The sequence below is a fragment of the Lepidochelys kempii genome, chromosome 2 (genome assembly GCF_965140285.1).
Source record: "Lepidochelys kempii isolate rLepKem1 chromosome 2, rLepKem1.hap1, whole genome shotgun sequence".
In the NCBI taxonomy this organism is placed as follows: Eukaryota; Metazoa; Chordata; order Testudines; family Cheloniidae; genus Lepidochelys; species Lepidochelys kempii.
In genome coordinates, this window is record NC_136381.1 from 36,159,239 (window position 1) to 36,182,993 (window position 23,755).

Below are 23,755 nucleotides of genomic sequence, written 5' to 3' on the forward strand. Positions count from 1 at the left end.
GTAGGCCCTGTACAAACTCAGAGTAATAGCCAGTCTCAGCCACAAAAGCTTACAATCTAAATAGATAACACAGACAAAGGGTAGGGAAAAAGGATAGAATATACAAACATAATGAACAATGGCACAGAAGTCATGTTAGTATATTATTTCCTGGCATAGCTAGACTATATTTAACTGTGATATAAACATTTTCACAACGCAAAAGACACTGCAGAAAAGTACACACTAGGGTAATGATCTGGAGAGTCTGATTCCAAAACTGAAATAAACACCATAAACACTAAATAAAAAGTCTGTTGAGACAGATACGTATAGATCCTCAGTGACGTAAAAAAGGACTGCAATTGATATCTTCATGTTTGCCATGAAGCAAATTGAGTATCAAAACTGGCATTGAAATATTTTTCATTTCTGTGGGGAGATTAATTTTTAGGAAAAATCTTACCGCTTTTTGTTTTAAGTCTACCTTGATTCAGGGAATTTTTACTTCTCGGTCCAATGGGTGTGACTTAAAATCCAGTAATTGCTTTAGACAACAAATTAATGTTACATGTGTACTTGTAGTGAACACTAATGCTCCAATCCCATAAAGATGTATGTACAGGCTTAACATTAAGCATGCTGAGAAGCCCAATTGAAATTAATGGTACTACTGTAGTGCTTAAATTTAAATACACACCTAAGGTCTTGATGCTGCAAACAGTAATACATGTGTTTAACTTCATGCACATGATAGTCCAACTTACTTCAGTAGGACAACTCATGAAAGTTTGTGCAGGATCAGGGCCTAAATATTTCTAGGAAATATACAGTCTGAGGAATCATATATCTATGGAATTATATACAGTCTAATTCTGTAAGGTACTAAAGCATGTGTCTAACTTTAAGCACATGAAGTGGTCTCATTTAATGCAATGTAACTACTTATGTGCTTAAAGTTCGGCACATGCTTAATTACTTTGCTCAGTTGGGGCCATATTTAGGTAGTTATCTAAACAAAAATTCTACATTTTTAGGGCTGACCACTGTACAATTTATGAACTACAAATGGGGAAAAATACATGAGTGAATAATTATCACAAAAATTCTTCCACTGACCTAATAAAAGTCTATGCAATTAAGTAACATCAATTGCATTTGGGTTTATTTTTGCTTATACAGCCTCCCAAAAAGACTTTCAAGCAGAAAACAAACCCTCCTTTATGTACAGACCTTCATAAGGTTCTATCTCCTTGTCTCCATTGTCTAGGGAGAATAAAAATAAAACAAAAAAGGGAACCAAAGAATAGGGTTTAAAAACAACAGCACTTTTACAAAAGGTATAACATACATCTTCATAAGGGAAGAAAAAAAAGAGAGCACATGGGCATTTAGACTGATTTTGCAAAGCATGTTTATATACTATCAACAGAAAAGCTGAAAATATATTTGATACCAAAAATGTAGTTTTATTCCTATGATTTTGAAGTTTCCTGAAAATGTCTTGTCTACTGAACAACGCTTTCATGAGGCATTCAAAGGAACAGTATTGACAGTATCCATAAAATATGCATCACCAAGCATCTTGCTGGTATTTATTTTTGTTGTTAAAGACGATGCCCTTTTTTCTTGTTACTTCTGTGTCAAGAGTGATATCTATACTTATGCATGAGCTAATCATCCTTTGTACTTGTGAGATTTTTTCCTTTATTGTTGTTAGCATAGGAGCTTTGTGCTACTATTCTACCACACATTGATCCTGATCCTAAAAAGGATGCTACATTCTCAACACCCAGGGAAGACAGTGGGCACTCTGAACCTTTCAGAATTGGACATTTTATGAAACACATTCATTACACCATAGTTTTATCAATAAAATGCTAAGCAACTGATACAGGACCTTCTGCTCCTGTTGAAGTCAGTGCAAAATGCCCATCGACTTCAATGGGAACAGAATTGAGTCAATGCATAGTCCACTTTGGTCTCTGTTTATTGAATTGTTTTGATGATATAGATTAGTTTAATTCAAGTGGCAGTAGATGTTAGTCAGATTTTGAAAGAAATGGCGGATGGTACAAAACACAAAACTATTAGCAAATACTGGTTTGACACAGGAAAAACTCAAGACCTTTAGGTTCTAATTTCAAGGAATAAATAATAACCATTATTAATAAATAATAACCTCCTTCATTTTAGCAATCCACAAACAATTCTGAAGTCACATAAAAAATAACACTTACTTCTTTCCAATGTCCCCTTTGGTGGGAGCTGTGGTAACTGCCTGCCCCTTCGTCCTGCTACTGGAGTACTTGATGGGCTTGTTTGGACAGACCCAGTTCGAGGATGTGACCTACAGAACACACATCAAAACAAAACATGCCCTTTAAAAGTCACATTCATCCTTTGATACCTACAGAGCTAACACAATGACTAAGAAAATTTTGGTGCGCTTAGAAGCCTTGAGGTACTGTAGTGGTACTGCTGTCTTTTTTCACAGAAGGACTAGTTAACAATTAAACAGAGAAAACTCTAGCTAAAGAAAAAAGCCAAAATAAGGCTAAATATTGACATGTAATATGTTTGCGTAGCTGACTCCACATATTTTCTGTGTGCATGTATTCATGTATGTGTGTGTGCTCTTTTATTAAATACACGCATACATACAAAACCATCTAGGGGCTACATGCTAAGATCCTTATTCCATTTATATTCAGTTAAGCTTTTCTGACTAAGTAAAAATGAAGTAAAATAGTGAGAAATGACATCAGGAATTGATTCTTGATATAATTAGCTTTCACTATCGGAAAGCCAAGAAATATATTCTACAATCCTAAAATAAGGTGATGTTTCATTCAACTTCCTACTCGGCCAAATTGGCTCCACATATACTCATACCTTCTTTACTGTAGTTGCACTAAAGGGAGTTTACATAAATTGGTAAAATTCTGCATCAGTAGTAATATAATGTACTTTAACAGGAACTATACAGACTATGGCACAGTAAAATGTAGTCAGAGAAAACAGTGGTTAATACACAACGTTAGTACAATCCATTTAAAGAAACTTTTTTTTAAAAAAAATAGTTTCATTTGATGTTATGATGGTTGTTCCATAAGCGATGTCTGATGAACACACAAAAAATTCTCATTCTGTAAGAGAAGAACATGATAGTTATGAGGTGCTTTATGTGGGAAATCTCCCAGGATTCCTGATAAATGAGAAATCACAAAACAAATGTAGTTAAATACGTTAGTAAACAAATTACAATGGCAGCCACACCATTATATCCACAATAGAATATAAATAGTGTGTTGGCACTGACAGGGTTAGTATCTACTGCTACTAGTGATCAGCCAAAGATGGAAGGCGATACCAATTAGCTACTGGGAAAATAAAATGTGAGTTGGTGGGGCAAAAGTAATTAGTCTGATTGATTTGTCTGTTTCACCTCGATAAGGCAGGTGAAGGAGGGGCAGATCTTCCAGTCATTAATGAAGGCATCGACCTCATGAGGTTTGAGTCAGGACGCTCTGTGGATCGGGAGCGGGAGTTGGTCCGCTCTAGCACAGGACGCTGTTCTGTTGATCTGGATCTTTGATATGGCTGTCTATCTGCTGCTTCACAATTCCTGTAATGTTAGTCAAAAAGCAGCTCAGTTGACCTTTAACTGTTCTGTTAGTTATAAAATATGCTGTTTGGTATTGATTTGGAGAAAAATCATTGTTAAATACATTTTGGTAACTTTTCTGAGTTCGCTTCTTGATAACATACAGTATTTATAGATGTATGCAGTCTCTTATGCAAAACTCTGGATAAATAGGCTAAAATGTTTTCTGTGTCTCAATAATGACTTCCCATGCTATAATCTGTTTCCAAGCAATTTCTCAGTAAAACCATTTTGTTAACCAACTACATCAATACACCAAACATTGAAGGAAAAATCAATTTGATTAGAGAATATTAAACCTAGTTGGTGTTAATAAGTTGTCTGGTTCTGCATTCTCACTCATATAAGTAGTTCTTACCAATTACATTAACTTCATTAGCACTACTCATATGAACAAGGGTTTGCAGGATAAGGTCCATAGTAAATATTTACAAGCTATATCTGATCTAATTACAGTACGTTGACGTCAGCTGTAAGATTCAACTTTAGAAACAAAGGACAATATATAATACGCCATGCATTAAGAATGGCTCATACAGTTAGAGTACTCGATGTTCTGGTTAATAGAGAACTCTAGTACCACTAGCACAGTACACATTCAGATGACCCACAGGGGAACACAAGATTTGTCTCTGATAAAAGTTAGCTTCTTGTTTTCTTGATCTAATGTATGGTGCCAATGTAATGACAGAAAGGGGAAAACACTGAGATGTGAAAGGAAAAAGATGGGCAGAGGAAAATAAGAGGTTCCAAAACAACTGACTAAATTAAGATATAGTGCAAAATAATTTGTGGGGTTCAGCTTCATTTGTTCTGAAATAATTATTGGATTTCTGCGGTACTTTTCTATCTCAGGTCATAGTCTGATCCTTTTGCTTGCAAACAGAAATACAAAGAGGGAAAGATGACTAGCAACTTCCTTAAATATACACATCCATTTTAAATTTTAAAACTAAGTTGTACATATTAGTTGGGCTGATTCTGTAATAATTTGTACCTCACACCTCCAATGGAGTTAATGGAATCTCCACAGAATTACAAACTCTTAACCTAATAGTACCTTTTAAGGCTTTTCCTATAGCTAAGTCCTGTATTTTACAATGAAGTTGGTTAATAAGAGTGTGTGGTTAGTTGGTTGGTTGGTTGGTTGGTTGGTTAATAAGAAGAGTGACTGGATGGTGATTAAATGTAACAAAAAGTCAAGTTTTAATTAATATTTTAAACAGAGAGAGACACTGCAGGCAGCCTCATTATGAAGAGTCTTACGGTATTAACTGCATTATTTTTATAAAAGACTGTACTGAGACAGAGCAAAGTTTTCTCTAGGGCTGCTAACTTTGCTGAGTGCTTTGATAAAAGAGTCATTAAAATGAATGTCTGTTCATGCCTTCCAGGAGGTAGTAATTGGATTCGTAGAAAACAAAATGAAATTCCCCCAGACAGGTCTAGAATAATGCCAGCCACCATTACCCTACTTCTAAAGCTCCTAACAAACAAACACACCACAATGAGACACACAATGGTAATTATAAACTAAAGGCACTGACAATCAGGGGAGAAGTAAAACTAGCCTGGCACAAAACCACAAAGATTACCTCATGTCTTCTTCTGGCTCTATCAATTCTGTTTCTGAATGGGAAGCTTGATCAGCCAAAACATCCACTGTCTCGCTTCTTTAACATTGTGGATAAACAAAGAAGTGTAACCTTAGCTTTGTGATAGATGTTGCTTAGCTTAGATAACCATTTAAAGAAGGGTCTCAGTGCTACAAATGATGAGTAAGGGAGTCAAGCATCCACATGGTGGTGAAGAAACAAGCTTTCTCTGGTTACAGAAATAAATTCTGAAGAAAGCAATTCACCCCGAGACCTGAATTCTAAAAACAGTGCATGACTAAAGCCAGACTGTGCCTAGTCCTTGTGCAGGTGGGAAAGAGAAGGAGTTGGCACAAGGAACATCTTTCTCTCTTCCTTCTGGCTTCCACAGAGGGGTCAAGCACAACAGAAGTTCTTATACTAAAGGAATGCGAAAATTCTTGTAGGACTAGTGCTGTTTTCCTGTGCTCATCTCTGTAAGAGAGGCAGTCTCTGCACACTGTAGGAGTTTGTTTTGCTATCTGGGGTCAGGCAGGGCTTGGTCCTTGCACCCTCTTCAGACGGGGTGCACATGCTGTAATCTGCAGAAGAGATGCCATGCCAACCAAAGAACCAGCTGCAGAAATGCAGCTTCACATCACCTATAATACGTGGCTGTATCGGTCACAATCTGGCCATAACTGTGGATGGATGACATTTGTAAAACCCCTAAGTGACTAAGGGGCATACATCCTACTGTCAATTGACTTTCAGTAGGACACGAGTGCCTGAGTCACTAAGGTGCTTTTGAAAATCCCATCCAATATGAATATAACTTATTGCATATGAACTACTGAAGGCCATTTTAAAGGGGAAAAATAGATAGTCAAAGTTAAAGCTATCCAACACCCACAGCATTACTTAAAGTGTTTTGAAACGCCTTTGCATTACCAAAAGCCTTTGTGCAAAGGTTTTCATTTTTAAATCTAATGAAATGTCAGTATGGCCTCCCACTTCTCCTTTAGTACTACCTACTTCACCATCCTTCTATATCTACTGGCAAAGAACATTCATTTTAGGTGGTCTATTCTCTTATCAGTGTGTGGGAGATTTGCGCACATAATTCTCCCACGCACTGACGGAAGAATGGATCAGTAGGTGTCTACATCTTAACCAAGCATATCGATCACACTGACAAAGTTTCAGTTTTTTGTAAGCCACCATGTAGAACAGCACTCTGGCTATTCTACATTTAAAATAAACATTTTAAAAGGCCAAAATTTAGAATTACCAAGATGTTATAAAGAAAGTCACCTCTAGTATACAGTAATAATTGTAATTTCTGTTCACTACCATCTAACCTGAGGGGCTATAAGCCTTGAGTTAAGTACTAACTTATGTGCATTGGTTCATGCTCATATTCTGGGAATGTCCAAAGTTAATAATTTTTTCGACGCACAAAGTGAGCATTTCTCATTTTTAATTATTCAAAAATTAATGTTACTTTTTTTAACAAGTAAAAAGGAGATTTTTCATCAAATGAATAAATAGTAGTTTATCTAAGTGCATTCATACAGAAAGACTTTTAGGAGGCAAACAATAGTGAATAATCATAAAAGCTGTCAGTGCAAGCACACAAGCATCTCACTACTTCCCAAAACAATTGGATGTTCTTCCCATATTTTAGCTGCCATCCCATGTGCAATATTCATTTTACTGTGCACAATACATAAAAAGTAGATTACAGCAGCAGGCCAGTTAAAATCACAGTTTGTTAAAATTTCAAAAGTAGTTAATATGTCCTCATAACAAAGAACTGAAGAAACAGAAATATAAATGTACACTATGCAAGGGTTTTTAATGCAACTTTTGTGATCATATCAGGCTTTCACTACTTCTAGAAACACTTAGCAAATAACAAGAGAAATACAAAAGGTACAATATCTAATAGTCACTACTTCAAGAATAGGCCAGCTACTATCCAATGGGATACCTGTCAGTGTCCGTGGAAGGTTGCTGGATTTCAATCCTTGGACATGCTGTTCTTCTACTAGCTATAGGAACTTTGCTGTTTAGTCACAGACACAAGATCCTCTGTTAGCATAACATAAATAAGCATGTCTGCAAAAAGTGAGATTTCTAGTAATAACCATTGAGTCATGAATATTGTAATAGGAAGTGTGTGAAGATGTGAAGAAGCAGTTCATTGTAACCACACAGAGATAGAGAAATAACTAGTTAGCAGCTGCAGGGTAATTTCATTTTTACGAGGATCAAAATCAAATACCTATGAAGAAGCTTAACATAATATAAAAATATGTTCTTGAATAATACTTAGTGCAGAAAAGAATTCAATGCTTGCATCAACTCTAGTAAATAAAATATAAATAAAGTAATGTACGTGAATAGTCAATCATATATTAATGTCATATACTATGGTATCTGTGTGATAACTATATAGAGAATAAGTGATGATATAGTATAAAGATTTTCAGTGGAACTACACATTATCTGACTCTTCATTGACATCAGTTTGGGATGGGTGCATTACATATGAACAATGCCATGAGTGAATTACACTAGTCATGCCAATGAAACCTTTATGCCACACCATGGTCTCATGTCATCTGTTCATGTTAGAAATACTATTACAGAAATAGTTTTTTAGGAAGTTTAGGAAGTTTTTAAAAACTGATTTGGTCCATTTTTTCCTATCTTTTCTTCCTATAAATTCACTTAATACTGTTGTCCATCTTTGACCTGAGCGACTAGTCAAATTTCAGGCCCCTGGGGACATTCTATTTGGAAGCAGAAATTGATGGAGACTGGTATTCTTTGATGCAATTTTGTTTATTTACAAGGAATATACAAAGTCCTGCTTCAACATATGAAGGAGGAATCAAAAGAAAGAGGAGCAGTTTCTTAGCTTACAGCCCCAAGTCTCTTTAGCCAACATGCTGAGAATCTCTCTCTCTAACTTTTCCCAGGGTCACCCTGTGCTCACAGGCTCCTGCTGGACTTGCTTGCTTTTTGACTCTTCCTCTTTCTCTAGTCTCATCTGTTTTCAGCTTGTGTGTGTTCTGCTTTCCCTCACACACATCCACACACTTGATCACAATACCAAGTGGAATCTCCCACACACATGGTGCTAGTTTCCAAGCACACACTATTTGGTCTTGTTTTAGGTGTGCCCCTTAAATATCTCTTACAACTACCTTAAATGAAGGGCACATTCACACATCAGTTTGATGAAGTTTTAACCCATCGCAAGGCTTTACCCAGTTCTTAATAATATCATGAGTTCAACAACATAGGTCTCGGAAGAAAAGAGAAAAAATAACTAATACATTTTTAAAATACTTCTAAAAGTTACCTGAATAGCTTTTTCTTACTTTATATCTCAGTTTAAATATTTCAAAAAAATCTCACTATCTTCCAAGATTTAGTACAAGTAGTGACTTTCTAATTATTAATAAATCTTTCTAAATAAATCTCCAGTTGTCGCAGATCATATTTAATACTACTTTAAATGAAAGCAGACACAGCACCATGAGGTGATGACATTGTTAGCTTAATTTAAAGGATCCCACTTTCCACTTTTAGACTTTAAGGGCTTGTCCACAGCAAGGGTCTTGATGCACAGCAAGCTGGGTATAAATCTGCGCACACTAGCCTGCTGTTCACTAACTGGCCATATGGACCCTGATACTGCGCACTGAGGGTGTGTCTTCATAGCACAGTTAGCTCGAGTTATAACTGGAGTTTTACCCCTAATTTGACTCCTGTCCACACAAAAATCTCTAGCTTAAGTTAAGTGGTGCTTTGGCCTTGAGCTAGCTGACTGGTCAGGAGTGGGTAGGTTGAGACCTGAGTGATGCTGATGCTCCAGCTACTAATGCGGTGAGGATGCAACAGCTCAAGTTACAGCAACTCAGCAGCAGCTAATCCAATCACTCTTCTAATCCAATCAGCGTGCTGCTAATCAAATCACTGTGTAACTCCAGTGCTGTTTTGAAGTGTGGTCCCTCTCATTCAAGCTATGGTACCTTGAAGGCACTCAGTGTACTAACTCAAGCTAACTGTTGCAGTGAAGACAAGACCTAGACACTTTGACTTACTGCTGTTTCAAACAGCAGACGTCAGAGTGCACTACAGAATTTTTAGTGCACAGTAGTGGGGTCCACAGGGCCAGTTGGTACTCAGCAGGCTATTGCACAGTAGATTTACACCCCGTCTTCCCATGCACTATGTCTCTGTGTGGACAAGACCTAAGATTATTTTTCAAAAAATAAGCATACCAATCTCACATGCATACAATGGCATGGTTTGACTTATTTTTATTTTGGTATGGCTCCTTAATTTTAAATTTTAATACAAAAAAATCTTTGAAAAACCAATTTGAGCAGTCGGACATTTATGCAAGGTATTCTTTCACTATGAATGTGAACAAATGTAAACATCTTTTCTTATAATTTTGAATCCATTAATTGTAAAAAAAAATCACCCCAGGTTTCTTGTACTCATGGGACCTCTTCTCCCTCCTCCCATCACCTACAGGATCACAGCTGCCTTTCAGTACTGCTTTGTATCTCAACAACCACTTCTGAATCTCACCCTCTAATCTTGCTTCTCTTCTGCTGCCTTTTCCTCTTGCATAGCCCATTCTCTACAACTGAGTATACTATACCTCTTAAATAAATAATCACACCAATGTTAATGGAAATACTAAAACTATTCAAGCATGCAAATCCAGAACTAAGTCTTATATGTTTAAAATGTTATTTTCCCCTAGGTAATTCAGTGTATATGTAAATTCACCCATTCACTGAAAAGCTCTGAAATATTTAATAAAAATGACACCTTAAAATGGAAAGATGTATATGCACGGTAGCAATTTTCAAAATTCCCTACTGAACATGTAATTTAATGAATGAGAATTAACGGATATATCAGGCAATACAAACAGAAATAACGTCCAGTAAGGGCTCATTTCTTAAAGGTGCTGAACATTCTAGTCCAATCCAGCAAAACACTTAACTACATGAATATTACCACTGATGTCAATGGGACTGTTCTCAGGCTCAGAATTAAACCTGAGTGTTTTGCTGGACTGGGTTTGCGTGCACAGAACATTTCAGGGTTGAACACTACGTTTGGATAAACACATGACATATAATTCAGCCCACAAATAGTTAGTGACAACGGTTCAACCTCTGCTCTGAATTTCCTTGCTTCTGGGATTTTGTTTTAAATCTTACATGCTATTAATAACACAATTTCTGATTTAATTTTCCTTTATTTTTGGTAGTAATTTGCTGACTGATACCCCGGCAGATCTTTAACTATAATTGTAAGAGTCCACACAAAAGCTCTAATTCTGGAAAGCTTTATGCATCTGCTTAACTTTATGCACCAGACCATACTGCCATATCTCAATGGGACCACTTGCAGGGTGAAAATTTGGCCCCATTGACGTCAATGGGAGGTTTGCCATTGACTTTAAAAAAGGTCAGGATTTGAGTCAAAGTCCAAAATCCCTTGTTTAATTCCTCTGATAATAATGGAATTTGTTTCATTTTTTGAAAAGTTTGCATAATTATTAAGAATTTTTAAAATATTCAAAATATTCTTTATAGTCTGCTTAAATGTCAAATTGAACCATATATGTCCCAAACCAACTTTTGCTTTTTTGTAACAGCCGTGCTGATCTTAATTAAAATTGGTACACAGAGTACCAACACAAATTGTTTCTTGAATTATAAACTGTGGTTATTTTTTCCTCTCTGCCTACCATATTAACCTCTATTATGAGCTGAGCCTAAGAAATATCAGATAAATAATAAAGGTATTTTAAGTTTCTAGTGCAACAAAACAACTTAGACCTACAACTTTTTTTTTTGCACTACATAGCTTTAGTTTAAATTGACCAAATTAATATTTTTTATAATATGGAGTTAAGAAAAACAAGAAAGAGCTAGGACCTGGTATGTCAATTTTCAATACAAATATATTTTTATACTACAACTGCTGATTTAATTACAGATGTGCTGATGGAAGCTTGTCTTGAAGGGAAACTGCCAAATTGGAAAACAATCAGTGGAACATTTTGTACCTAATACTGTCACAAGGAATATCTTATATATCTAGAACAGAAAAAGATAATAGAAAGCATTCAATTTTTCTCGCTCATTTCAGCTTGTTTACTTTGTGCATTTGAAAGCATCATCCGCATGCTACTCATGCACTGTTCCAGGGGGATCTCACATACATGCTCTACCCCAGGCTCTGCAAGAGGATGTTCCCCATTACCAGTAAAACTGAAATTGAAGAGTCAGCAGGCAGGTGAGTGCACAGAAAAAAAAGAGAGCTGAAAGTACATTGGGTGATGTTGCTCTGGGGCCCATCCAAAAGTCTGTTACAAACATAGCTGCAGAGCAGGAACACTGATTAATTTTTTTTACTTTTGTCATAATTCTCAGAGTGGACGGTGTTGGGGGCCTGTGATATACAAGGATGCCAGACTAGATGGCTAACAAAAAATTTCTCATTAACAGTGGAACACACAGAGCAAATACCAATTACTATTTTAGTAAAATCTTTAGTCTTAAAGATATTAAAATAAGTAATCATGTATCTACAATTTCTTTCAATACACCAGGTCAATCATTCACACTTGTACAGTCTATAATATTTGGATCAGCACAGCTTGAGTCTTGCACATCTGTTTTATAGAGGCAAACATACATTTGACTAAATAGTTCTGCAAAGTTAAATGTTTACTTTGTGCTGCTATAGAAAAATGAGTAAATACACCATTTCCATACTAGAGACCCAAATAATGTTACTAATGAAACAAAATGAAAATATAACTTTGTACTCTTTCAATGGTTATGGAATTTTTTCTACACTACTTTATATTTGAAAAATTGGCACAATACATATTGCATTTCAAATATCCATTTATATTTACAGGCTTTATTTTGTGTAATTTAAAACATATTTTTGATATTTAAAATATTATAGGACAGAGACAGATGAGTGGTTATTATTTTTACATAATTAATTCATATTTATCCTAAAATAAATATAAGGAGTTTTACAGAAAAGAAAAGAAAAGAAAAGAAAAGAAAAGAAAAGAAAAGAAAAGAAAAGAAACACTGCAGGTCCACTTATGAAGACCTTAACCAGCTCTCACTATAGAAAAATTCCCAGTAAATCAATGGGAGTAAGGACTTCAGAACTGACCACTATATGCATCACACTCTGTGCTTGATCCTCCAAGATCCCACTCAATAAGTACCCAATGGGGCTGCTCACTGCAGTAAGGGCTGGTAGGATCAGGTCCAAATTCTTTAAGCTAAATTCAATATTGGACTTTAATTTATCTTGTTCCAAATTGTATGTGTCCTTCGTCCACCATAATCCTTTTTCTCAAGAACAGCCCAACATATTAAAAAGATTCACATAAAGTAGTTCAGCCATCATCACTGTTTTTTCTGTCCTCATAATGGAAACCTTGGAAAGAGACAAGCCAACAAATATGCCTTTTCTGGGATCAATAGAGAAAGAAATGGAGGATGATTTACATGACATCAGAAATAAAATTGGTTACTACGGTTAGTCAACTCTACAAGCAGATTAGGAACACATATTCAGTATCACTACACTCTTTACTTACCCATAGTTTTCAGCTGAACCATTGACTACATGATCTGCCCATGAACTTGCACCATTGTACCACCTTTACAATGCAGTTAAAATAAAGAGGTGTTATAAATAAATATAGGTAGTATTAAAAACACTATAATTCATGTGTCATATTTGCTTCTCACTAATCTAGAGATTTTTTTCAATTGCTTCCAATATGTTTTTTGCATTTCCTCTTCTTTGCTAAGAGGTATTAAGAAAAACAGGCACTTTCTGGCAACAGTTATGTATATTTTAGATCTAATTCCCAACATATTTCAGTAAGTGAATTCTATCATTTTCAGCAAGTTTGCCTAACTATTAACTTCTTTCTTTAAGGCTTGATCTTTCAATGCTTTTGCATGCAATACTTCCATTGTCTTTGAGTGTGTGTGGAATACTTTTCAGATTAGACCATAGAGAGATAGTGTCAAACTTAAAAGCCATATACTGTAAGCCAAACCATTTTTTTACCTATGTCCTAAAAACACCTCTAAATAGTAAAGCAATTTTTAAAATTCTGTTTACTGTTATGTATTGAAGATTTTTTTTTTTTTGGAGGGATTTTTTATTTGTTTTGGAGGGAGGCGGGAGGGGGGTGTTGCATTCTATTCAGCCTCCACAATGAAAAATCAATGAAATGACAATCATTATTACTCTGCACTGCTCTGGCTGAGCTAAATGATTTAAACATGTGTAACATGACATCAACAACATCAGTCAAAAACAACATCAAGTGGTTTGCAGAAAGGTTATGTTTGAACGGAAGCAGAATTGGAAAAAGAGATTTTGGGCAGATGGAGTCACAACCTCTAAGTTAAATACCTGTCCTTCTTCCAGAAACCACATGATAATCTTCTTATCATTCATTACCCTAAAACTCTGGAAACACATGCACTTCATATAACTCTGGGTTAGAGAAATGGTGATGCAAATCAACTTGGGTACTACATGGAGTCCTCAGATCTCCTGCAAGTGGCCTGGGTATGTAACATTGAGACTACAGTGGTTTCATGGATCAATGATCCTCTGAAAATGGTGAACAAGAACCAAGACTGGGATTTTCAATTAAGTCTCTGGGATCCTTGAAAGTCAAAGAGAGTTGGATACCTAACTTCTCTGGGCTCCATTGAAAATCCCAGACCAAGTGTCCATGCTGAACCTCTTAATGATTTTGATACTGATGAACACAAGGTTTTTGCTGAAACTATTGCAAACCATGGCAAGGATGGATGGAGTAGTTCTTGAGTGACACAGTTGTTTCCTCTGAGGTCTCAGGGTATAGTACTGGAGCAACCTCATGTGGGGTATCACATAATTCTGCCGTCACCCTTCCTGATTAATGTGTGTATTCGATAGTTGCGGGAAGACAATGAAGTGGTATGGGCTTTACTTGCGTCTTTACTATGTGGATGTCACTCAGCAGTTCATCTCCTTTTCATATCAAACTGGGCTCGAGCAGTTGATGGGGTTATGTAGTATCTGGCCAGGACCAAGACTTGAATGAGGGCAATTTACACAGGACCCACCAGCTTCTGGATTATCAGGATATAGCAGAATGCAAGAGTGCTCCTGATCATGTGTGCTTGACCAACATGTTGCAAACTTTTGTTTCAGGTTCAAAATTTGTGTCTGCTATTTTGTCAACTCAGGTTTGGATTACTGCAATGCATGCTACAGGAAGCTACTTCTTAGGACTGCTCTGAAACCATAGAACATGATGGTCCATTCATTAAAGGGTGTTTCTCAGAGGAGGTGTGTTATCCTTGGTGATCTTCACTGGTTTTCAATCCATTTCTGGGTGAAATTCAAAATTGCTGGTTTTAATAAATCCCTAACTGGGTTGGATCTTTGGTTACCTTTGAGATTCCATCTCTTTTCATATTTTAACATGACAATTGAGATCATCTTCGGTACTCAATATCTTAGTTAAACTGGGAGAATGCTAGGGGTGGGGGAGAGGTGCATTTTCAGTGAGGGGTCCTCAACTGTGAAATCTGATTCTCATATCAGTTTGCTAAACTGAGAATTTGTTTACTTCCGGGTCATACTGAAATGCCCATTTGTTCCTTCAGCCTTTTCCTTAGGGATAGGAGTAAGATGATGGGTTAGGGTGTGGTAAAGTTCTAGTTGTGGCTTGATCACAGGGATTTGGTGCAACTGAGTTGGTCTGATCTTTGGCTTTTTTTATTGGGGATATTTTGGACTGGATGTAGATGCATCCAGAGCAGTGGATGAGACCATTTGGTAAAAATTGCAATACATAAATAAAATACAATAAACTTCTGTTGTCTGCATCATGATTCCATGGCCTTGGAATGGCTCATATTCCATTCTAACTCAATGACCTTGCCTAATAAGTAATTTGCATTATTATGATTATTATGCTTACATTTATTTTTAATTATTTATAATATAATAATTTTAGGAAGAGAACTGGCATTTCTTGAAAGAAATCTAGCTGAAGTTCTACACCATATCATAAAAACAAAGTAAGGAGTGGATGTCACTCAGCAGGGAAAAAAGGAGATGGAACACCTGGTACTCAGATACTCAGAGAACAAGAGTTTTTCTACCTGAGTTAAATGCAACCCTTTTTGTGTCTTTATTTTTATTAATAACAGCATTTAAAACTAAATCAGTGCTGTATTAATTATAAAGTTGTAATGGTGGCTATTTATGAAATGATCAAGACTATCTTGATTTTAGGAAATTAATTGTTTGTATTAATTATATTTTAATAAATATATTCAATAAAACATCAAACCTCTATTTTAAAATATTGTAGAGGTCTTTTACTGTACACAATTGTAATGTATAAATATGAAACTAAATTTTACAAAAGGGATATAAATATGATTGTATTTGTGTATGAGGTTTGAATGTAGACTAAATAAATTGCTTGTGGCTAATGAGTTACCAATTCTCTCAACTCTTCTCACACTTTTGAGCTGACTAGATGTAGTCTCAGAATTGTGCAAATTTTCAGATACACTCCAAAATTTAGGAGGGACAATACTGACTTAGTCTCCAATTCAGCAAAGAACTCAAGCATGTGCTTAATCACACCAAAATCAATGCAACTACTTGCATGCTTAAAATTAAGCACATGCTTAAGCACTTTGCTGGATCAGAGCCTTAAAATAATACAACTGAGAAAACTACACTGCCCTTTTAACAATAAAATTACTTGAAAATCCTAGCTATGGGAGGCATATTGTAATTAAGGGGGAAACCACCTAACTCACCTAAATTGTTGGTATTTTCCCCCGCTCCTCCCTACCAATAAACATGTTTCCTGGTAACATTTTTAGTTAAAATACAGAAAGTAGTTCATGTAGTGCTAAAATAACATTTAGCATTTCAAACCATGAAGCCTGATTGCTCCAAATTTAAACAATACTCCATGAAATGCATTGTAAATTTCAGTATCATGATTCTTGGCCAATTCATAATTCTACAGTACACTGCTCACAAAATGTTATATTACTGAAACTTATCTATTTCTACTATATAAATGAAAATACCTTTCAGGAGTATGGGTAGTGTCGTCATAATATGTATTAGGCACTCTTCTCTCCTGCCTAGTCCTCCTGAATATGAAATAAATAGCACAGATATTTAGACATTTTAATAGTGCCTTATAATTGAGTGTTTATCCTTGTTGTATCATAGAGATGATGCACATACAGTATGCTAGTCCACTTCCTGTACAGCAATATCTACTAAAAACATAAATATTCAAAGCCAAATTAATTTAATTTTTTCACATTCAATTAGTATTCAGCCATGATTAATAATGTATTCAGGCCTTGTGAGCTATACAAAGATTTTTCCTAACAGCTCAGTCATATCAGCATGTAAGTGGTGTTTAAGCAGGTGAGTATTTCAGGAAATATAAGATATGGATGTTGTGAAATTCCATGATTGGTAACAGAAATCAAAAGTTAATTTCCTTATTGTAAAGTGAACCAATAAAATAGCTGAACAGATGAGAAATACATCTCCTGCACCTACATGCATAAATCAGCTTCCATTGTTCTCCAAGCACAAGCCCTTCGATGTAAACAAAAAGGATGAAAATAAAAGAGTCATGAAGGCATCTTAAAAGAATAAAAAACAGTGTGGTCTCTTAAGTGATGAAGCTGGGCTTTGAGATGCCAGATGAGAAGGGAAGCGTTCAACAGAGTCCACCCAAAACTCAAGTTTGATATGAGTGTGACTAGTGAATATTGGCATAGCTAGACTACATACACAGAATGTTTTCCTTTTAAAATGAATTTGTAATAAAAATGTTGAGACCATTCATTATGCTACACTTTTGAGTTCATCTGAGTCTCTTTAAAGGGAGTGACTGTGGAAGTGTGAACTGTGATCTGAACCAAAATCATTGTATTGAATTTGTGAATAAGGAAAGAAATGCGGAGGAAAGCAGCTGAATGATTTCCCAAGTATTTATAAAAGGGCAAGTAAAACTCCGAAAGGCCAGCTGGGATGATGGCTAAAATGACTTTGATCTGAGTAGAAATTAGGTGCTGTGTGGTAAACTGGGGTACCAACTAGTGCAACCATCTGGGCTATTACATTAAAAGAGGTCAACTACAAGTTGGAAACAGGGAGTTCATGAATTAACAGCCACAAGGACTCCTCATTGTTAATTCATGTTTCAGCATGGTATCCGTGTTAGTCTGTATCAGCAAAAAGAGAGTATCCTGATATTAATGGGTTCCAAACAAAAGACTACCTGCAGTAATAGCAAACTGCCATAAAGAATGACTATTGAAAGATCTAAGACAGTTTCATGGCATAGGTTCCTTTTTTGTTTGTGAACAAAGATCAAGAGAGCTATAGATGAAGTGCAAGTACATTTTTATTCTGGAGACAAAGGTGGACTCAAATGGCAGCTAAATCACTGAAAGATATACAGAGCGCTGAAATAGTTAGAGATTAAATGAAATGATTATCAGGAGAGTTATGAAAAACTGAAAACCTGTATGGAATGGAGACATGATATAAAGGAAGGCTGAAGAATACAACATCTAGAAAGACTAGAAACTAAAGGAAGAGCAAAAGAGAAATGCGCAGGCAGCCATCTCACACTGATATCCACAATGTCTAGTCAAATTGACAAGAAAGAAGAAAATTCCAACGATGAGAGCCCACAGGAGGTAAGTAGCTGCCCCTAAATGGTTAACAACAAGCACTGCATGGCAACCATCAAACAGAAAGAAGCAGCAAGTAATCCTGATTAATGAGTCCATCGTGAGAAATATGCCACAAGATATCTTTGGGCCAGATGAAAACAGGATTGCCTGCCTTTTCCTGGATGTCAGCACAAAATATGTTATAAAATAATGCTTGATATCCTCATGAACTATAGAAAATTCCCAGTGATTGTAATCCATGTGAGAATAAATGACACCTGTGAAGGAATATTTAGTATAATCAAGAATGATTTCAGGAACTGAATTTTGAATTGATGTAGCTTATCTTCTCAGACATTCAGTGTTAAGTAAAAGTGAAAGAGGTATGAGACTGATAGTAAAGACTAACAGTATAAAAAGTGGTGTTTGGATTTAAGGAACAGTTCTTGATGAGAGGTGATTGAATGAATTAGCTGGTCTTCACATGGGTTGTAAATTGGATTCAGATGTGGTATATTGCTTGTTAGACAGGTGTTAAACTAGGTATATGAGAAGATTTTGCATAACTGAAGAAATTTTTCATGTATTCCCAAAACACAAACTCAAAACAAGAAAGAAGATTTAAACTATTTGATTTTTTTAACAGATGCTGAAGAATAAGATAAGTACTGTGCATTAATTAGCATTCAAGTGTCTATGAACAACTATCAGAATATGGGATAAAAACAAGAAAAAGTAGGAGAAATGATGGAGACTATAATCTATTAGATTTAACTAAAACTTGGTGAGATGATTCTCATAACTGGAATGTCAACATAGATAGATACATACCACTTGGATTGAAGAGATCAAAACATTCCTTAAATCTGAAGGCACTCTGAACCTCAATAGACCATTTTAATAGTTGAATTAAGCCTGCACAGGACTATTTTTGCTTTACTAGATTTATTTTCTGACTCCAGCTGAAGTTTGTAACAACTACTTTGAGCAGGGGATTAGACTTGATGACCTCCTGAGGTTTCTTCCAAGCCTAATATTCTATGATTCTGTACTCAGGGCTTTGTGCAAAGTTACAAACTATCCCACAATTCACATATGGCTTTTCAGTTATACATATACACACATTCATGTTCTGGCATTACTGATCAAAATTTTTCTCTTTTAGGTGACTAGCACAGGTGCTAAAATGAGAACTCTGAGAGTGAGATCCTGAGCTAGTATAAACTGGTATAGCTCCATTCTTCAGTTATGTTGATTCACACTATCTGAAGATCTGGCCCACAGTCTGAAACCAGACTCAGACAAACCAGGGTAACTGCTTTTTTATTATGTAAAAATTAACTAATTAATTAAGATCGCTATTTTAATTGTCTAATTTCTTTTCATGCTTTCAAGAAAATGCTTTACATATGCAGCAATTTGGTTGAATTGTCTCTGTCTTCTTGAATCACAAGACTGTGATTCAGAAGATCTGGAGCCAGATCCTCATCTGTTATACGTCAGCGTAGCTCCACTGACTTTCTACCAACTGAGGCTCTGGCCCCAGGAATATATTTCCTGCTCTGCTGTGAAATTGTTATATGATCTCTGGCAAGCTGCATACCCTCTTTCTCTCTGTGCCTTTTTTCCCCATTTGTAAACTGGGAATAATCACACACAGAGGAGGCTTGAATTATATTTGTAAGCAATCTTGAGGGCTTTAAATTGAAGGTACTTTGGAAGTTGTAATCTGATTGTTATTTTTCTCTTTTTGGTCACACAGCAGTGACTGAGGTACCTTTTGAATGTTCTGTGTAATTTGGAGATAACACTAATGTGTCTGTTGCTTAACTTATTTACATGTTCACCTACACTGCAAAAAGCACTATATCTTCATATTAATATATAGTTATGCAGGATTTAATGAACAAGATTGCTTTAGGCTAACAAGTAAGATAGAAGATTCAAGCAGAGAAGAATGCATCTGGATCATCTGCTTATGAGTAAGGGGGGACTAATAGAGAATGTGGGAATAATGAGGAAGCTTAGTACCATTAGCCGTTAATTACTTGCATACACCATAATAATCAACGGGTTCAAAGGCTACAGAAGTACAACACTGAATTAGATAATAAGCACAGCAGATTTGAGAAATCTAGTGAGTAAATTGCAATAGGAGGTAAAATGCAACAATGGGGAAGAATACTAGAATACTTCATCGAGATACAACAGGGCACAATAACCTATGAAGAATCCAAAGTACAAGATGTGGCTAATTTAGCTTCAAGAAGGACTGCTCAATTATCTGAGGTTAAAAAAACCCTACTTGTAACAGCTTACATTCTCTGCTGTATAAATCTCTCTAAACTCTGATTGACCACTTTATGTTCTCTAGGAGCTTTACCAAAATTCCCCGATAAAAATATGCATATAAATCTAAAAAAAAATTTTTAAAAGGAACCATAATCCTCAGATTAGGCAAAATAAATGGTATGAAGCTTGCCAAGTAATAGCTATTTACACAAACACACACACACACACACACGAAGAAAACATTATAAAGGAAATAAAGTAGCTATATTAAAAATTCATGATCGTTCAAAATGTTCATGAAGGAGTCAGATTCTAATCTCAGATGTACAGAGCATATTGCCATTTATATTAATACATATTCTGTTTTGTTCCTGGCAAAGAGAAGATATTTAGTTGCACAGTGAAATTGCTTTATTAGTGCCATGCTCCCTAGAAACAGAAAACAGGACAATTTTTTCTGCCAGGACAATGATCCCCGAGAACATTTCCATGCAAAGAATGACCTGCTCTACTTGCTTTGACTCATACACCCACCAACAACGGCTAATATACAAACCTAACTGTGAAAATTTAAGCAACTTAACAATACATATCTTATGCTCTTGCACCTACAAGTGCAAGTCTTATCATTATCACAACCACTATACACCACAGACCAGACACCATAACTTCTGCACACAGCCCTTTACCAGATTACCTCCCTCACCCTGCACCTACACAAGGAGTTGTGAATGCTGGGTGTAGTAATTGGTTTGGTTTGGAGACCATAGGTTGGTAAAGTGGTGAAGTAATCCAGTTAAAGTGGGTGATGGAAGACTGGCATCCCCAGAGGGGACAGAGTTCATACTGTGGTGCATTGTGGTGACAGAGAGGGACAGTCTTCCCTGCTCTCAGTTCCAGTTGTTCATACCACAGTAGCTGGTGGTAGCCAGCAGGAGTAGGCTTGCAGCCCTGGCAGGTCCATATTTAGTGCAGTGATTTGGAGACAAATGAACGATTGTATCTTAAACTTAAATAATAGTAATAATAATATAATCTGCCTGAGGCTAACAATCATCATGGAAAGTATTAGCCCAAACGATTGAGGTTTGGCAAAATTATAACCAGCTGAAAACAGAGTCTTGTAATAGAAAGTGTTAGGAAAGTTTCTTCTTAGCATGTGTGCAATGTGCCTTAGGTGGCACGTGACCAGGATTAATCACTGAATTTTGTCCACTGGTTGTATCATCAGCTTCCCCAGTCAGGGCCGGGACTGACAGGGAGTGTGACATGAACACATGCAGCACTGCCTTGAGAAGTGTGTCTGCACAGTTATGGCAGAATTAACCTACTGTTAATTCGCTCCGGGAAGGTGGCACAAGCCACAAAAACAAAAAAATCTATGGTGATGATTTGTTAATCATTCAGTTTAGAATAGCCAAACTCTACTGTAGGTAGCTTCCTAGGTAACAGCATTTACGGGTGTTCAGTCTCATAACTCACAGACTTTAAAGCCAGAAGGAACCATCATGATCATCTAGTCTGACCTCCTGCACATTTCAGGCCACAGAACCTCTCCCACCCACTCCTGTAATAGAGCCATAACCTCTGGATGACCTACTGAAATCCTCAAATCATGATTTAAAGACTTAAAGTTACAGATAATCCACCTTTTCCACTATTTTAAACCTGCAAGTGACCCATGCCCCATGCTGCAGAGGAAGGCAAACCACCCCCAACCCCACCCCCAGGGTCTCTGCAATCTGATCTGGGGGAAATTCCTTCCCAACCCCAAAAATGGTGATCAGTTAGATCCTGAGCATGTGGGCAAGACCCCCAGCCAGATACCTGGGAAAGAATTCTCTGCAGTAATTCAGAGTTCTCCCCAATTATTGTCCTATCACCGGCCAATTAAACTTTACATCATCAGGCAGCCAGGCAGAGCTTGTCAAGCTGTCCTGACATGGAAGAGTCCTCAGAGGAATTGTCATGCCAAGGAAATGTATGAGAAGGAATTTTTGAACAAGGTACCTTTAGGATTTGAAGAGTTCTGTGGGAATGTAAAAATTCTGGCTACCATTTTATTTTTGTTTTTATCTCTTAATCCAGTTCTACAGATACTAAAGGGATTTTATGCTGTTTTAATACAAAACAAAGCTTTAAAAATGCTATGAGGATTTGTCATTCTGATTGAGTGAGATCAAGATGGCAACCATGAATGAATGTAGGAGGAATTTTTCAGTTCCTGCAATGGACAAATGCAGAAGAGCTACATATCAGCTCCTCCTTTAAAGAAATGGCAATATCTACTATTAAGTATACTAAATGAGATTAGAATCTGGCCTTAATAATTTCATAGCATATTGGAGTGATATCTTCATATTGTAGCATTCCCACAAAACCATTCAGACATTTTTCTTACATTTAGTGTTTTGCTGAAAGAACTGTATGCTAATAATCTGTTCCAAATACAGCACCATACTAGCACTTATTGTTACTTACTACAAGGTAGTGCAAAATATGCTATGTGAATTTAAAGTGTAATAGTTATTCTCCAGAAAATCCCCATGTCAACACTCTTATTCTGCATAGAGTGCCTTTTTTGCAGTTTAGCTTAATCCACTTCCAAATACACTAGCTATGCTGGGCTACTTCCCCATGTAGACAAGCCTGAGATGAAACTATATTCCACATGGAATATTTTATATTCCCTGATATTGCTAAATAATAAATAAGCTACTATGGGCTAAACTTCTTTCTGCCTCATCTTTGCCATCTATAAAACAGAGTGAATAATGTTCCCTACTACAGATGGGTGTTGTGAAACTAAATTAATTAATGCATGTGAGGTACTCAGAAACTATTGAATGAGAACTTTAGAAATACCTATAACTAAAATGAATGAATAATAAATACATACTTTACAAGTATTAAAAAGAATCTCTGTCAGAATTTTTCAATCAAAGGATTTTCAAGAATTTAACCTTTGTCTCCAATAGAAGCAGAGTTCAGACAGCAGTGAGCACTTTTAAAAATCCCAGCCAAAAATTATGAGCTATTAAAAACCCCTTATATTTATTAATATACTCTGTTTTCTAAATATGACTGTTTCTTTTAGGAAACCGTTCCGTTTTTCTTAGTATTTAAAGATATAAATATACTTCTAGGTAATAAATCTTAGATTAATATATTTGCAAATAATCACAGTATATTGTACAGTATCTTTAATGTATAAATGTACTGCTAAAAAATATACATTGTTTAGTTCTGAACCTGAATGGATTACTGTCTACCTAAGTATAAATGGGAGAATAAATAATATACTGCACACCAATTATACCTCTCAAGATCATAGTAAGCACCCTCAGAATAAGTACGACACATCTTATGGGAACGGAGTAACCTGATTGCATCTTCGCAAAAGAGAGGATACA

The 23,755-nt window shown here is 36.1% G+C and overlaps 1 protein-coding gene across 49 annotated transcripts in view; it reads right to left on the bottom strand.

Moving 5' to 3' along the window:
• Positions 1-23,755, bottom strand: part of RIMS2 (regulating synaptic membrane exocytosis 2) — a 748,363-nt gene that overhangs the window by 181,509 nt on the left and 543,099 nt on the right. For 25 of the 49 annotated variants that reach the window (XM_078851433.1, XM_078851434.1, XM_078851448.1 and 22 more), the window contains 5 exons: positions 16,434-16,499; positions 12,899-12,961; positions 3,428-3,607; positions 2,220-2,329; positions 1,213-1,245 (listed from right to left, as the gene is read on the bottom strand). In XM_078851433.1, the coding sequence (XP_078707559.1) occupies positions 1,213-1,245; positions 2,220-2,329; positions 3,428-3,607; positions 12,899-12,961; positions 16,434-16,499 (452 nt within the window). The remainder of the gene's footprint in view (positions 1-1,212; positions 1,246-2,219; positions 2,330-3,427; positions 3,608-12,898; positions 12,962-16,433; positions 16,500-23,755) is intronic. The other 24 variants (XM_078851451.1, XM_078851454.1, XM_078851447.1 and 21 more) reach the window with 5 other exon arrangements.